The sequence below is a fragment of the Amblyomma americanum genome, chromosome 6 (assembly GCF_052857255.1).
Source record: "Amblyomma americanum isolate KBUSLIRL-KWMA chromosome 6, ASM5285725v1, whole genome shotgun sequence".
Lineage (NCBI taxonomy): Eukaryota > Metazoa > Arthropoda > Arachnida > Ixodida > Ixodidae > Amblyomma > Amblyomma americanum.
Window position 1 is genome coordinate 117,598,169 of NC_135502.1, and position 17,970 is coordinate 117,616,138.

Genomic DNA, 17,970 nt, shown 5'->3' on the forward strand with positions numbered 1-17,970 from the left:
AACTTCTCGAGAGTTGTCTACCCAGAAGAAGTCTGAATAATAGCGTGTCTGGATGTTGACTTAAACAAAATAATTATTTTCACATAGCGCTTTCGTGTAAAGGACTTGCGCACGCAAAAGGCAACCTTCGCGCCCAAAGATTCCATCCCAGCTAGACGTATTTTCTGTACGATGCCGATTCATCCGATCTTGTGTACCCCGCACCCCGTCCAATGCTGTACCACTGTCTTCGAGCAACTTTCGTCAGCTTGGCTGGCTACGAGCTTCCCTCGCTGTAATGCAGCACCCGGTGAACGGGATAGAACGTGTGCATGAGGCCCGCATATCAGTACTCAATTTGAACACGTGACCGTGGTTACAGACGAATATAGTTGAGTCGATTCGCGGCTGTTGGCCACAGCATTCAAATGCGCGCTCTTGAGAGACTTCAGCAGCGATCAAATTTTCTGCATTTAATGTAGCCTTAATTTATTCCTCTTTCAAACAAGCCGGCGTATATTTTACTCAAGGTTTCTTCAAATACAGCCCTCAGCGTATTTAACTCCCCGAATTGGTTCAATAGTAATATAACACGACGCACAGTAAGCGAAACGAGTACGCACAGTCACCGATCCTCTGATATTGTCATCTGTCGTGACGCACGTTGTTCTGCTGAAGGAAGCCGGGAACGAATACGATCACGTCGTGATCCGCTGTCCACAAAAAGCCGCATCGCTCAAAGCGAGGTTAACCTCCATAAGCCCCTACATTGGCGCTCCGCCTAATCCGCAGGGCACGTGCTCGAGGTAGGTGGATACGGTGGTCACCCATAATGCAGGACGCCAGTTAGAATCCCATTAGGCTTATGCTCGGGAGGAAGATCACGCGGCATTTCTAGCCACCATCGTAATGCCATACAACGCGGTGGTCATCGCAGGCACGTGCCTGTGAACCCGTATGCGGCCCTCTCCTCAAATTCTGCTCCTGCAGAAGTGAACACCGTTGTTCAGACTAATCGCTACTGTTGTCCGTTGCTTAAACACACGAACACGTACGTCGAAGCCCACGTGAATAGCTCAGGTGGGGCAAATTGCTGTCCAGAGCGCCTAAAATTGAGTGGTTCAGGCTACCCGCCTTTTCGAAGTGCTTCTCGGTATGTATGAAAACAATGATCTTTAGTAGTATAAAAAAAAGCTACTCGCAAAAGCATTCAATCTCCTTTAAAGTTGAACTTCCCGCAACTACTTTTCTCCGACGACAACTCTCAATCATTTGCTTGGAAGCAGCTAGTTAATCCTTTTTTATTCAACGATTAATTGTTCCTGGTGGGAGTAACATGGAAACAATAAAAATGAAGTTAGCAATAGGGGACGGAATTTATTTTTGATTCCGCATCGCATTTTAAAGAAGATTAGGGGATTTCAGAGGTCGTCTGTAGAAAAATTACTAGACAAAAAATTTACGGTCGATTAGCGCGGCTAGGCCAAATGCAAATTAGGTACGCTAGAACTTCGGCTTTCACTTCGATTTCGATGTTCGGATCCATTGTTCAAGGATGGAAGTTGATCGAACAGTGATAACGAGTGATTGCCTATACATGCGAAATTGGTCATTCTCTACTTTACGCGTGTGGATCCGTGGGACTGCTGGCGCAGTGGGTGAGTGATTTAGCGATGTGGCACTGCTCTGCTGTGGCAGGTGGTGCAACTGAAAGGGGGGGGGGGGGGGCAGGTTGCCTACTTTCCGGTGGCCAGTTTGTCAGAAAGCAGGCTTCGGACGAACGCACACTGAAGGGCTAAATGCGGGAATGTCCACTATAAGTGCAATCGCACTAAAGCGACTTAAAAGCTTCTCAGTGTTGCTTACGAGGTAGTGCTTGAGTATCTGTTAGCTTTTGTGCTCCGACCTGCGCGTACCTGACATGACCGCTTTGGAATTGCGGGTCGCTTGTCCAACCTTTGTAAAAGGTAAACAGCCCGAGAGACTTGCTTCTGAGGCGCGTACAGGGATGCTACAAAGGGTGCGAGTTGTCACCTCTGGTAGCACTTCTAGAATTTCTGAACTTTTGAGGGAATGATAACAAGAGTTGTTCTTAAATCGATAATGATCTAGAACGCTGTCATTGGATCATAACCCGCTCAACACAGCTTTGAAGCGAACCGCTTGGGCTGTCTACTTTTCACGAGAGGCTGTGCATGCTTGAAGACGCTTGCCTACAGTGCTCAGCAGGTGCAAAAGAAGTGGAATGTTAACGTAAGGCGCTCGTACCTGCATGGTTTATATGTCTATACGGCTGGGCTTCAGCGCAGATGTCAGCTGTGAAACTGTAATATCTGCTTTAAAGTTTTCCTTTCTTTTCTGCGAAGAGCCCCACTCGTACGCTCTAGAAAAGTGGGCTGAACTCTACAATTTTCTGTATTTACATTAATATCACGAGAGCTTCGACCAGATGATCGTTAAGCGTCCCATTCAGGACGGCAGTGGGAAAACGGAGAAGAGTATGCGCATGCGCACTGGGCGGTTGCCATTCGCCGCGTCATCTGCTCGCTCGGCTGTTCCGCTTATGCGACGCAACCCCCGTGATCGTCTGCTCGAGAGCAGCCGAACAGCCGAGCAGACGACGCGACCACAGGCAAGCACTCTGTGCGCATGCGCATACTCCCGTCCGACTTCCCACTGCCGTACTGAATGGGACGCAGAACGACCGTCTTGTCGACGCTCTTGTGCAGTCTCGTGGTATTGCTAAAAAATTCGACGGCTGTGTATGTTACCGGCGCGCCCTGTGCGCTGGTATCTTCGAGCGTGCCTCGCTTACCGCCTGCGCTATCAGCTGTGTTTTCGTCAGCATCATAGCGATTATGTATTAAGCACGACGAACGAAAAAGCTGCCGTCTGTTTATAGGCAACGTCCGCGCTGACATTTCCGGCAGCAACAAACAACGAGTGTCTTGCGCAGCTGGCTCAAAAGACCAACGCCGCAGCACTATAGCACGGTCGCAAACGAGCATCGCATTTGTTCAAAAATCGTCTTTCTCCGCACGCATTTCGCGCCCCAACATCCGCGTACGCCGATCGCCGACTGACGAAAGGCACAATAAAAAAACAACAGACACGTGGAATACTGCACAACATGGGGGTGGGGTGCAAGGAAAAATCACCAACGGGGTAGAACACGGCTGCGACCGCGGCGGCGGTCTTTCGGGAGGCGATCGCATCATTCCAACAGCCCCCCCCCCCCCCCCTTGCCGTCGGTTCTCTCCCGAGAAAGGGAACAGGCTGCCTCTGTTCCCGAGCGCCGTGTAAGGACCGCGATACTTGGCGGCTGTAGCACCACTGTGCCTCCCCCCCCCCCCCCCTTCTTCGCCCCCCTGCTCCAAACCTCGTTGGTTCGTTCAGGCCGACAGAAGCGGCGGTGGCGGCGGCGATGGCGTCTTCCATCTCCATAATCGATATCCGCCCCGGGTACCCCCCCTTCGTGCCCGGCTGCCGCGATAACCCCCCCGCTACTCGTCTCGCGACGACCCGGTTCTGTTCCTCCCACACGACAGCTCTGCCGCCGCTCCTGGGACGCAATGCAGATGCTAAGCGCGGCTGCTGGCAACCCGGGGCATTAGGAGTTGCGAACGACGACTGAGAGGCTTCATCGCGGCCTCGAAACGGGACGGCATACGGCAGACGACGGACGGAGGAGCGCGCCAGTAGGGCACGCCGTGGCGCCTGCGTTGCGTCGTCGCTAAAGTGTGGCGTCAGTGCGAGAGAGAAGTGGCATTTGCGCTAAGGCCGCCGGCACGAAGCAGAACAACCAGTACTGGCACAAGCTCCGCCATAGTGGTCTAAAAGCGACGCGCCTTCGATGCCAATTCGCAGGCTGCCACCGCTACCTGCGTTAAAACAGTTTATTGACAAAATGGAAAGCCGGGCGAGCTCACCAGAACCAGTCGAATTTCAAGTAGTTTGCATGGCATCTTTGACGTCTGCGAAACAGGCAGCACCAAAGAATTTTGCAATATTACCGAGGGAGAAAGCCATCGCCCGCGTCTATGCGAGTTGCTTAAAGAGGCCTTCATTAACCGCGAGAATGCCGGGAAGACGAGGTTTCGGCGGGGCTAGTGTTGGGCTGGAGACGTGGATTTTAGTTGCCCGTTTTTCATTGCTTCAATAAATTTAACACCTTTGTTAGGCTGGTATAGAAACTTTCACTGCATTTCTTCGAGGTTTTCCGCTAGAGGAGTCGTATTGCCATGGCTGAATCCAAGTTTCGTGCCTAACAATAGCCAAGCCAAGTACCAAGCCTCATCTTCCCGGCACTGCTACGCGTCTCCATGGTGGATGATGTGCTGCGCCGCCAGGTTTCCCTTTGCGTAGTATTACACGTTTTTAGCATACCGGAGACGTACTACCGGAGACGTATCCCGGTTTACCGGACCCCTCTTGCGCATGCGCAGTGGCATTGTTGGGGTGAGAGGGAGCCACTGCGTATGCGCAAGAGGGGTACGGTAAACCGGTATACGTCTCCGGTATGCTAAAAACGTCTATTAAAAGAATCTATGGGGCTGTGCGTGACGTCGATGAAAGTTGCATATACTGAACGGTGGACGCTTCCCCATCCTTAGCATGAACAAACCGAAGCGCCGTCTAATTAACTTATGCCTTCGTGTATGCATGTCGAGGGGAAAAGAAAAAACAGCGTAACCCTTTGCTTCATTTCCAGCCCTCTCACATCCCGCTCAGCGCAAGTGAAATCAGTTGTCTGCCCACACACTATCTTACCGCTCCAATAATTCCACCATATCTTGTGCTATAGCTAAGCTCGGTGCAGATATCGAGGAAAGTGTTTTTCTGTTCACTTCTTCGAAGGAATTACATTTAATTGAGACATAAAGTCACGATGAGACTCCACCATGCTTGCTTTTTTCCCGAGTCGAGTGGAAAGGGTAAAAACTCTACGTCAAGGAAGAAATCAACTGGGAAGAGGCGGTGCTTGAAATACTGGCTCGATGACAGAAAAACCGCTGCACGCAAAGAATCGCCAAGAGTTCTTAACTGTTCACTGCACGTCTAATTCAGTGTTCGAGGCATGTACAGTCCAGACAGGCGTCAAAAGAAAACTAGCTGACAGATTCATACATGTTCAATGCCGAGCTTACAACTTGAAGTTAAAAAAAAGTGTTAATACAGCGGCACTTTGCCCTAATGCGACTGCGAACGTACGAATCAGGCTCTCCTGATTATTTTCATGGATTTTAAACGGCATTAAACAGGAGGGCCCGTTTGACCGCAAAAAATATTTCATGCCCATGACGGCGTGCTTTTAAAATATGGCTGTAAAAAGAAGACAAATCACAAGCCCGATTAAGTGCCAAGAAGAGCACCTTAAGCTTGAAGTCACATACCTTCGCGACATATTTTTAGAGCAGCTATGAGCCTTGTTGAAGTGCGGACTGAATGAAGGCGTCCTGAAAAGTTTTTTCTTCTTTTCTTACATTGTATTCAAACACTTAGTCCTAGTTTATAGCAAAAGAAAAGAGATAATTTCCTCCTTTTGCTTGCCTGTACTTGTGAAATATGAAGGTAATGTAACCGCTTCCAAAAAGTAAACCGCTTCCTTCCAAATGTAACCGCTTCCGCTTATTCTCAACATTGCCCAAGTGATCTCATTTCCGGGTCTTTTCGTACTTTCATTCCAATTTATGCATGAAGGTTACTAGGGCCACTGTCTGAAAGCAACGGCCGCATTGCGAGTTAACTGGATAACCTGTATGCTTCACCAGGCTTGCCTCAAATAGGAGGGAAAGGCAGGGAAATGAGAAAAAAAATCCACAAATTATACAATAATAAAGGAAAATGCGTAGTTTTTATTTATCTTCTGTGTTTCTCATGCAGTCCTGTGTATATAACAGTCCCATAAATCTGGCCCCCTACATATTGGGCCGCATTTCTCCGCCACGTGCACTCGTTCTTCAGGCTGCCGCAGTCTGTCTTGTTTCCTCAAGTTTTCGAACTTGGCCGCGCCATCTGGGCTCACCGCGCTGAGCGCGCGAAGGCGGAAAAAAGGGGATAAAAAGAGGGAGCGGAAGGGGAACAGGCGGCGCGCCCAGAAGCGGGCTTGCTTCCCGTCGTCTTCAGGGCTATTTCGCGGTGATGGCGACGGCTGCGCTGTGCCGGTCTTTGTTTTCGTACTTCCTTTCCTTCTTTTTTCTCTCTCTCCCTCCTTTTTTTATGCCCGCGTACGCGACTGTTCACATCCTTTTACAACCTAAAAGAATGGCGCTCAGCATCTCCTGAAAAGTGCTACGTTCTCTTTGATGCCAGCATCTGGTCATGTGTGTTTTATTATTGTTTTGTTTTCCGAGCTGCGGCTACGAGCCATGCTAAAGTTCTCTCGCTGAACAGCCCGGAACGGCGGGCGGCAACCGATGGTGAAGAGGAAGAAGTAAGCTTCCTCGGATCCTGCGGGCATGCAGCGTAAAAAAAAAAGAACGGGGAGGGGAAAAGTAGAACAAAAGAACTGCCAGAAAGCTGCCACGCCAGAGACGTATTGATTTTGTATCTGCACCATTTTCACCCTTCCTTCGTTCCTTCTCCACACCCTCTCTCTTTCTCTCTCAACCTCTTAGTCGTTTCTGGCAAACGTATCTTTCGTCCGTTAGTCGCCATTCAATTTTTCTCTTTCTCACACGTCCCACTGTGATGGAGGCCGCAGCTTAGATCACGCCTGCAAGACCTCGATCTTCTCTTCGCGTAACGCATATCGTTCTTTTGTACGTGTTCGCTTTCCCGTACACACACTGCCGGTAATGAGATGCGCCGCTTTACCCATGCTGCGAAGACGGGGGGAAAAATCGAAAAAAAAAACTTGGTTTCCAGCGCTCCTGCCTGTCGTTTCTTCTCACGGCCTGCGCTCATCGAACCAACCTATCTCGGCCGCGAGCTGCTTGCCAAACTGGGGAAACGATCGCCCACCGATCGACGCTTCACTGAGTCTGCAGTCTTGCGGCCCGTTGGCCGGGTGGCAGCCGCGGTTTCCTTCACTGTCGCATGAACCATTCCTTCCTCCCTTTTTTTCAGCATCTCGTAGGAGCCAAGTCCTTGCTGCTTCAATCGCAAAAGAGGCTTCAAAAGTAGCAGTGTAAAACATTGTCTCCCTGCATCGTCTGTGCTGGTACGGAAATTCGATTCAGAGCACACAGTTTAAGCAAACGGAAAAGGTCGTTTCTTTCTCGCAAACATATGCTTCCACCTGATTTCGAGCAGGCGCGTTCTCTATTGAACGGTATTCCGTGAAGGGTAATGCGTTTGACCTTCTAAAAACGCTATGATGCTGACGCCGGCTTGGGGTTTTATCAGAACGAACCTAATGCCCTCCCATCGTGTTTCGGCCTAATGGATGCTTCGAAAACGTGCCATGTGCATGATGCCGATACCAATCCGACAACTCGGCTTCCTCGCCTGGTCGCGGGCTTGGACTTGCTTTTCTGCCCATGATAACCCACTGCAGCAGAGTTGGATATCTCCAGAAATACTGTTTGATTGATGTATGCACTCGAATGAAACCCCAGAATCCGAAAGAAAAAACAACATGCCCGTTTGCGAATTCGGACGCACAGAACTGATCCTCCAGTTGATACTACATCTCTTCCTACGCCTAGTGCAATAGCCTGTCTATTGTGACCCATAGCCTGTTCTTCCTGCCTGTAAATTTTTCTTTCGTCCCATGTTTTTAGAATCTCAAAAGACAGCTTAAAATCAGTTGCTGGGTATTTCATGCTTACATTCACAGCGCAAAGGCGGACAAGAGGGAAGACACCACAAAGCGCTGACGTTTACTGCTGCGCGCAGCGGGTACGTATAGAGCACAGCAACGAAAAGGAAAGTCATGTAAAGACGGTAACAGCGCCAAACAGCAAAGGAACACATTATCGGGGCTACAAGAAAGAAAGCATAATGCCAAAGCCTAAAAAGGCAGGATTCACACCAGAACAAAAAACATAATACTCTAATTAGAAATTCTCAAGATCGATGCTCCTTATCACTTAACACCACCGATGGAGTGCTGACACAGTAATCTCCTTTTTCCGCGATCTCACCAGCTTCAGCTATCTCCTTGGCTGTTCTGCTGACATACTTATGAAGGATTGGGGTACTTCCCAAAAAGGAACCACGTTCCTTATGATGTTGGCAATCACGGCAGTGCATGCCTAGATGACGAGATGCCCCGATGTCGCTATTGCTGTGTTCCATGAGCCTCTCGTTAAGATATCTGCCCGTTTGACCAAAGAGGCTCGGCGACAGGGCAAAGGTACCGAGTAGACTACGTCTTTCGCGCACTCTACAAATGGTTGCCTGTGCTTAACAGTAAAGAAATTGGTCACAGTGACGGTGGAATTCACCCTTTTGCACAGTCTTGAGAGCTTGTCTGGTGCGGAAAACACCGCATGTGCACCTGCTCTTTTCCCTATTTTCCTGAGCTGGTGTGCGATGGTGTGCATGTAAGGCAATACCGTCGCATTCTTTCTCTAATCTGTGTCAGCCCCACAGTCGTATGGAACCACTTTTCAGTTTTCTTTGAGCATGCTCTCTGCAACCCATAACAAAAGTGTGCATGGATAGCCAGAGCCGCTCAACCGGGTCACCCGGCTAGGGAACGCAGAATCCAGTCGATGCTCTCACGATTTCTCGAACGCACTGCAGAACCAAGACTTTACAATTGCTCGTTTAATTAGTTTTGAGTGGGCTGAACCAAAAGAAAGTACAGGTTGTGGTACTCGCTGCGCACAGCAATAAACGTTGTTGAGGTCGGCGCTTAGTGGTGTCTTCCCTCTTTTCCATGTTCGTCTTTGCGCTGTGCATGAAAGCATCGCAAGAGCAGCCTCAGCTCGACTTTCCACAGATAGTGCCTCGGACAGTGCCATAGTGTGTCAGTGTTTCAGTTTGGGAAGGCATATATATGATGCCCCGAACTGCATGCATACTACATTTATTCGTTACCGCTGTCTGAGCAAGGAGCGTCTATATTTATTTCGAACCCATTTAATGGCTTTCCCGCCAAAAGAAATCGTTAAAAAAATTGCGAGACACTTTGGCAACTAAAGTGTTGACAGGCGAAAGCCGACCATTCTGTGACAATTTTGACTATGCCGTGACGACTTCCGGTGGATGTGACGTCGCACCGTTCCCGTGACTATATCAATACTCAAAATATACATATTTCGGAGATCTTAAGTATTAATTACGCTTGATTACACAATTCTTCATTTAATTTGACACAAATCTGACGTTTTCCCGGCAATTCTGACAATTTTCACTATTCGCGACGACTTCCGGTGGATGTGACGTCACACCGTTGCCGTGGCTATATTGACGTCCGCGCTATTTCGACGCAATTTGGACGTTTTTTACTATTATTATGTAACTAATTATTCTACAGTCATCAAACTTGGCTTCTAGGTTGAGTTTTGCTTCCTCTATTTGATGCAACCATTGCTTTTCGCTATCTCTTTTTAGTTCCCGAATTAACACATGTGACACCCGTTAACAGACGGACGACAGTATGAGCCATTAAAGGCTTTCGCCTTAAAACAGCGGCTATCTCTCCCAAGAAAGTTTGGTCCGTGGAGAAAACTTACAGTGAAACAGGCATTGTAGACAAGAACTGGAAGTGTAGAGCCTTGGTGAAAAGTCTCTGGACCACACGGTTCAGCCGTGTAGTGGGGCTGTTATGCCACATGTAAAGCTCTAAATATCCCTAAAACAACTAGAACCCTCTACCTCAACACTCAGGGTCTCATAAACGTTAGCGGGGCGGTGTGTGACTTTGCAGCACAAAAGGGGACCACGTGGCTTGGTGTCATTTAACTAAGGCTCTATATTCGACGGTCGGCTGGATTATGGTTACTTGCCACAGCACTGGTTGTGCGTCTAGGCTTACTCAGGGGGGCAACATCATGCGGATTCGAGCGCACTGACCAGAGGGTAGTAGCTGCAGTCCATGGCGACAGTGTTGTTTCCAAGAAAAATGCAGCAGTCTCCGCCGCCACTACACTGCTACCCGTAGCTATCTAATAAGAGACGAAAACGATCTCGCCTGCGGTCGGTTGACATGATTTCTTGGGAGTTTTTTTGCTTTCAAGCCAGCTTTTAAAGAAATCAGGCTCATTAAGAACGCGTAAAACCCGACCGATTAAGGGCAGTCAAGCCCACATGTATTTGTCTGTTTGATTTGGGACGTGAAATATTAGTTGGCCTTAAGAATAATGACGACCGGCATTATCTCAAGGAAGAATGAAGAGATTAGCTAAAGGCTGGGGCCGTATTCTGTGAGGATCCATTTGCCTGTTCGCCATTACGGTTCCCTTTGGTCCTCTAGCATTGGTCACTGTCCGGTGACGTAGCAGCGGCTATCAAGCATCCGTGTGAAACAAGCGGACCTTTGGCTTATTGGCGGCCGGACCTCGCCATAGGCTGCGACACGCAGCCTATGATTAACCGCTACGTGCGGCGAGTAGCAAAGGCTATTGTCCACGTGTGGGCCCGCTACCTCGTGATTTTTTTATTGGTCGATTGCTACTTTCCTGTTATGCTGCAGTTGCGATAGCGCCTCTCGAAATGAAATGAAAAATTGATATTTATTTGAAATGACTCCTTACAGAATACGGCCCGTGGTACACCTAACTGAAATCGGCGCAATATCCCGTTGCCAAAAGAAGGAGATGCGGCAATTTGTAGTACTGCGCCAAGATTTTATTTGTCCGCACACAAAGCGACATATCCAGCTGGTATTTCCTAGTAGTTTACTTCTCCTTTCACTTATTTTATTCCACTGCAATTCCTTTCCTTCCAGATACGCTTGCATATACACGTATTCCTTTCAGGCTGTACCGGGCACGAGAAAAGTGCTAAGGTTGTCGTGATAAATGGCTGGAATTTTATAGGAGCAAACAACGAAAAGCCTATCAGTCTAGTTAGTTGTTAAGCATGTCGCCGAGGCACGCCTGTGACTCCGGCAGAGTGCGACTCCCTGTCCGCCAGGACTCACAATGAAGTTAAAGTGAAGCGGAGAAAAAAAAAACGGGAAAAGATAAATGCAACGCTGCCGGGCGGCTATACTACCTGACGCTCCTTTCAAGTGCTCCAGTCTGGGTCAAACAAGGAGCTCCCAGCGAGAAGCTCCGCCGGCCTTACACGACGACAAGCAAGACTACGGCGAGCCAGACCACCCCTCCGCTTGTCCGCGCACCACGTTATTCTCTAAAATAGCGCGTGCACAGTGTCTTCGCTCGTCCGCTGTCGACCCCGCTTAGCTGCCGACCATTCCCGCCTACCGGGAAGAAAGAAAAAAAAAAGAACGTGTTGCTTCGCCCCCGAGAGCATTTTGAGGGTTTGCGAACAGGCTATCTATATTCAACAGGGACTTCTTCCCCTGTCGAGCCGCTGTAATAAGCGACCTCTTGCACCTCGCCTTGTCTTTTCCCTGTCCTCCTTTTTTCCCATCCTGCGTCGGCGCCTTGTTTTCGAATAAGCCAGCCACTCCTTCCCGGACTGGCTTCTCGAGGGAACCGGCCTTTTTTTCCTTTCTTTGCCGTCTTCTTTCGTTTGCTTTTCTCTCCGCTGCTCGGCGGTGCGTTTTCGAAGGAGCCGGCGTTTATGAAGACGACATGAGCTGTCTGTGTGTGTGTTTGTGCGTGCGTGCATGTATGTGCAAACGGCCGCCTCTGTTGAAAAGGAGTAACGGTAGCGGCTGCGGTATGCGAAAACGAGTGTCACTGTGTGCTCCAGCGAAGCGGGGTACCGTGGTATTCGAGCTTCGCTGAATTGTGTTTTCCTGCGCTTTGATTAACAAGGGACATGTAATGTGATGCATCACTGGTGCCGGAAAGGGCGCTTTTCTTTGTTCTTTTTTTCTTTCACGCAACATCACAAGTTCTGGCGGGCTACGTCTCGACGTAGCCCCCCAAGGGAGATATTACGGTATGTCCCGGCAGGTAAAGGGCGTTTCGAAAACTGAAAATGAAATGTCCTCTTTCTGAAGCGGACTCTGCTAGACGGTAATTTAGACGGTAATCAAGAAGTTCTGTAGAAATCTTTCGACCGTATTGAACAAAATAATGAGCTTGTCCTCTTGATGTGGTATTGCTGTGTTTCTCAAGAAAGCTTTTAAAACGAACACGACCGCGAAGACGTACAACCTAAGAGTAAAAACCTTAAACCCCTCGTGGCCACTGTATACTGCTTCCCTATAACCACGTGGTAACTCTCTTTATTCCCACCTAACACATTTGCCTGCAATCTTCAGCAGTGAAGCAAAACTGAGCGCCTGAGATTATGTAATGTCAAACTGACACAAAGCTCCATGAAATTTCATATCCTTTACTATGTTCGAGCGCAAACAATTTCTGAGTGAATCCTTGGCGTATTTTCTATCTTTAATGAGTGTCAAGTTCGCAGATTGCTTACACTGCCAAATATTCTTAGGTCATTATTTCTGTGTCATCATGATCTTCGCAGGCATAGAAGCGTACACATAAATTCCTAGCCACGCTATGCTACGCCGACTGTACCGCGCAAACGTTAATGACTATTAAGAATGAAGCGTATAACTTTACCTCTCTTGCAGCCATGCAGTTAACTGTTTTGCCGTATTCTAATGAGAACTCCGGAAAGCGCTATTTCGCGAGCATCTAGCACGGCATCAAAGCGTAGCTGCTTTGATGATTGTTCACCTCACGTGGCAATGCATGCAGATGCGTGAACGATGCTTGAATTTCGTTCACAGCAGTTGTTCGCCTTTGGTTCTGGCTTGAACGCACAGATAGGATTAATGTGGGAAAGAAAGTTCAGGTTCAGAAAACTGTAGCTGATTCTAATTCTGGAGGGCAAATACCTCCTTACTAAAGGAAATAAGAATTCCAGAGGTCCGTGTAATGTGCGTTGTCAGTGCACGCTGAAGAACCCCAGGTGTGTCAAAATTTCCGGAGCCCTTCACAACTGCGTCCCCCATTGCCTGAGTCACTTTGGGAAGTTAAACCCCAGTAAAAAAGCTAGCTTTTATATAAAATAAAATTACTGTGAAAAAAAAACAAGAAACTAGGATGTGCTTGTCACTTATACGTTTGCAGTAAAAGTGGGCCTAACTTAATAAAATGTTGCCAAGTATAGTTTTGACCTTGACACTGACTTTCTGCATGCGACGCAATGTTTCGAGCTGCACACAGGACAACAGTAAATGGTGTAGTCTTTTCGATGCAGAATGTGCATCTATATTGATCCTTCGCCAACGGTAATCCTGTTAACGTTTTCTCCCCCTCGCTTCTTTCTCCCCCCTCCCCTCTCTCCCTCTTCTCTGTCGCAGGAATGAGCGAACATCGCTGACCGAGACTCGCCCGTCACCATGAGCGTACATTCATGGCGCTTTTGTGTCCCACTAGTGGCTCTAGCGTTTTTCTTGTTGATTCTTCTGTCGTGTCCATCGGCATGGTGAGTACCACGCTTACCCTTCATGTATAGGAGCCCCCTGGGGCGGACCCGCATGTTGCAGGGTGTTGTGCGACGAATGAGCGCAGTCGAGACAGGCACGCATACACCCTGCTTCCGTGTTGTGTCTGGCTGCAGTGCACAGAGGATGGGCAAATTGTGCAGAGGTAATTGCTTTCGAATAGTTTTATGAACGCACACCAGTACAACTTTTCCTTGGTGGTGCGCGTCAAGATAATAATAAAAAAGTAAGATTTTTGGGCAGCTGGATATTGTCGCTCAAATTACGGAAACCGCCGGGACTGCATTTTGGATAAAAAAGAAGTTTATATCGGGAGCAGGGGAGCATAACAAGCTTAGGACCATTCGATAGCGCGACTTCTTTTATAACAACAAAAAGCTGGTGTGTATGAAAGGCACTGGGAAAGACCAGAAGCCGATGACCACTTATTCATTTGTCGCAGAACATTTTGTGACTTGCGAGTGGGGCCTTCGATATGCATGAGTGAGCATGATTACACAGAGGACGCGTTAAAATTCGCGCGCACCTGCTAAACAGGTAGAAAAAAACTTTGTTGCAGGTGGTCACTTTGTACCAAAGTAGTATTTTGAGTTCTCATCAGACTAGTCAAGATAGATACGTGGAATATCACTTTACCTCTTGTGTTCTCGCAGCGCTCAAAATCATATCCGTTTGTAGAGGCACGGAGAGAGGCACCCACAAGACGCAAAAACTCTGCATATTCGTACAAATATACGTATCATTCACCTAGCCATGTTGTATTCCGGGATGCGTAAAAGCATTCATAGAAGAATGCTTATCCTAGGAATACACAAACAACCAACTATCCCAAAATCGTCACTGTTCGTGAATATGTTATTTCTCAGCTGATATCACCCGGCGTTTTTTCCTTCCTCGAATAACGTTTTGCCTTTAGCTCCAACTATAGCAATAGCAAACGATCACGGTTTGATTATGGTGCCGTCATATTCAGTGTACAAGGCTGGAAAGTTGGGCGAGTCGGTGTCGATCCATGAGAAAAGGAGCGCGAAAAACAAGACGACGGACGAAGACAGCGCTCGGGCTGTGTTCTGTCTTCGTCCGTCGTCTTGTTTTTCGCGCTCCTTTTCTCATAATCAGTGCACTTACAGGAACTTTATTTAATTTCTTGTGACGTTGTGTACGCGTATAAAATCACAACACAGCGACTTCGACCGAATGAACTTTGCAGATTTCAACATGAAACAACCAGGAAATCTTGGCGTGAGGGCGGGTTATTGCAACTGCAGATTTGCAGTGCACTAAAAAGTCATTGCCAATGTTAGTCGTGAAACATGCAGAGATTGCTATCAACGATACCAACATATTGAGTCGCCATACGTAAATCTGTTGTGCAGATTTCCACTTTGGACTTCTTAGATACTGACTGGACACTGATAAGCGGAAAGCACCACTGAGCTAAGCAATTACAAAAAACAAATTCTGAGGGCACTTAAATCTGCCTACTTGGAGGAATGCGAAAGCATGTGGTTTAGAGGAACGGAATGGCTTTTGAAGAAAGGAAAGGACACAGTAGCTCTCAGATCTCGTCATCGCGGTGGACACCTCAACCGCGCCTTAAATTGTGCAACGGAACGTGCATATGCCATCGGTCCGAACGCCTGCCGCAAGTCTCAGCAAGTATGCAATTGAAGGTGCATATGTCATTGGTCCGAAGCCCTGTTGCAAGCTAGCCTCCAGCTTGACTAAAACATGTAAGCTGTAACATGTCAGCATTTCTTTTACGTGTGAACATGTAAGAGAAATGCTATGACACCATCCAGAATGCAGTGTACGACGAATGGTTGCTCAGACTTTTGGTTGATGTATTTGGGAATAGCGCCACCACATCCGCTCCTCGGTTAAAGGGGAGAAGTAAAACGTTCCCTTCGAAAATCTCGAAAAATTAAATTGTCCAATGGTTATATCCTCACCCTAGCTTTCTACTCTTGAATAAGAGAAGCTGTCGGGCTAGCTGGCGTTGCATCACATCGGTCAACAGCGCTTACACAGACGGTCGGAACGCAAGACACGACGACGCAGGCGCTTAACTTCAACTTTATTTGAGAACGCCGCCCAACCGCTGCATACATCCCCTCGAGACGAACGCCCACCGGGGATAAGAAATTTAACACAGGTGGCGGCAAGGGGTGACACGGAAAAGGTAAAACAACAAAAGATAGAAGATCCTTTCGCATTCCCTATTTTACCGCCCACCTTGTATTCAGCCTTAAGCCTTTACAACTCTGTCAATTGATTATATTTTTAGCATTATTTTAATGATTTTAAACGTTAATGTTTCTCATCTTTTTCTTTCAGCCATGTTAATCGTTCGCTGCACCTTTGTTACCCACGCGCTTTTTTTCTTCGTTTATGTACCCGATCATCCTAACGACATTTTCAGGCCTTCGTGCCATTTTATGTATTCACCATGCTTTAATTGTTTGTGTGTTTTTAGCTCCGTGCTCTTGTTTGGTGTCAACACGCCGATTCTGTTTTCAGGAAAGAAGTTGGCTGTTGTAAAGAACCCTTTCCTTTGTTATTTATCACCCTGTTACGCTTCCCTATTCCTGTTGGGCTTTTAATGATAAGTTAGCTTCGCTCGCGGTCCGATTCAGTGTAGAATCCCGGAAGCATCTTCTATGTTTTGTTGTTTTACCTTTTCTCTCTCACCCCTTGGCGCCATGTTTGTTAAATTTGGCATCCCTGGTGGGCGTTTGTCTTGAGGGTATATATGCAATGGTTCGGTGGCCTTCTGGAATAAAGTTGAAGTTGAAGCCCCTATGTAGTCGCGTTTTGTGTTCCATCCGTGTGTCTTAGCGGTGTTGACCAATATGGTTTCAAATCTTGGCTCTAGGCGAAACGCTGATGTTTGCGTTAACCTCATTTGAACGTCAACTACATTCATATGCGCTGAAAATTGCTGACTGGAGAAGCCTTCCTGGACTCATTCTCTTCGTTTCTGAATGCAGTGTGTCATCTGGCTCGAGGAAAATTTATTCGTCTCGAGAGACCGCATTTCAATCGACCTTTACTGTGTTCTCTGTTAACCTGTCCGCATGCACGGAATGTGGTAAATACATTTTGTTGCGAATTACTCTAACCAAGCTTCTATTCCACCACCAGAAGTAGTTGAAGCTAATAAATTTCGCTCCACTACGAGAAAACCTGCCGCTCTAATATAGAATGCACCTAGAACTTAAGTAATGTTGAAGACAAAATTTATCCCACAAGAGGATGGCATTATTGGCATTTCGTTATTTTACATTGTGAAAGGAAAAACGCATGCCTTTCTTACCAAATCATTTTTAATTGCGCATAAAATAGGTGCCGGCGCTTTTCAAGCCATCTTTTTATTCAAAGATTACACTGTTCTAAAAAGCGGACATGTTTAGGTGACCGCGTAAACTTTTATTGAAGTTGTCAAAATACTGCCGGAAGCTTTTGCGCGGAAAAATGGCTTATATCTTCGCGAAAATGGGTTAGAATTCCTGGAAAATGTTGTTTGAAAGCAAAAAAAAGAGAAAGCAAAGAAATTAAATGAAAAAGATTGAATGAAAGCCTTTAGAGACAGCACCTTCTTTATCCGTGTTCCCTCTAATCTAATTCTATGCAATATCTGCTTTCTTGCTAATATTGTCGTATTCATGAATCCGTTGTTAGGTCGGAGGAATCTACGAATTGCTAGGAAGAAGGTCGGGAAGAAAGAAGTGGAAAAGAGGAAAAATAAAGAAGATAGGAATAAAAGAAACAAAACAAAAGGAAGAGCAGGAGAAAAGTGAAACTCGGAATGGCCTAAAGCTGGATACTGCCGACGGCGTTTATAAAGACGTCAAAAGACGTTGCGCGGTTGGAGGCAAGCCCATTTCGCTGGATTAGCCCGGCGCGTAATAGGATTACGGTCCTCTACATCGAAAGCCAAACTCTAAGCTTCCGTCCGGGACGAGGGGAGAGCGGCACGCTGGGATTGGAACCGCCGCCGGTGCTCTTTTTGGGCCCGTCGGCCACTCAGTTGCGTCGGCACCGGTGGCCGCTGACCACACTCGCTTCTTGTTTCTCGGGTCCAGAAAGAGAACCGCCTTCCGCCCATCCCCGCCCACCCCCAGTAAGCTGCTTGGGCGAGCTTGTCAATGTGGCGCTGCTTGTTTGTGTCCCCAAAAGGGAACAGCCGCGGGGTGCGTTTTCCTCGAATCGCCGCTTTCTGATTCAGCCGCGAAACGAATATAACACGTCGGTGTGAAGCGCGCGCGTGCAGGCGCCCTCTTCTGGCTATCGCAACGCCGAGGGAAGTCTGGGAAGCTTCCCGTTTTTTTTTTAGCTTCCTTTTATCTCGCTTTGCTTGCGCCGAAGCCAGGACCAGGCGGATGCAGCACGGTCGCAGCGAGCACGTGGGAGGGATTGGGGCTTCACTGCTGCTTACGCTGCCACGCGCACAAGCTCCTCTGCCCTCCTTCATCTGCCCAATTTCCAAGAAATCGCTG

At 47.8% G+C, this 17,970-nt stretch overlaps 1 protein-coding gene across 7 annotated transcripts in view; it reads left to right on the forward strand.

Moving 5' to 3' along the window:
- GluClalpha (glycine receptor alpha 1) overlaps window positions 1-17,970 on the forward strand; it is a 403,918-nt gene that overhangs the window by 244,115 nt on the left and 141,833 nt on the right. For all 7 annotated transcript variants that reach the window (XM_077627890.1, XM_077627892.1, XM_077627894.1 and 4 more), the window contains one exon: window positions 13,328-13,452. In XM_077627890.1, the coding sequence (XP_077484016.1) occupies window positions 13,367-13,452 (86 nt within the window). In that variant the 5' untranslated portion in view covers window positions 13,328-13,366. The remainder of the gene's footprint in view (window positions 1-13,327; window positions 13,453-17,970) is intronic.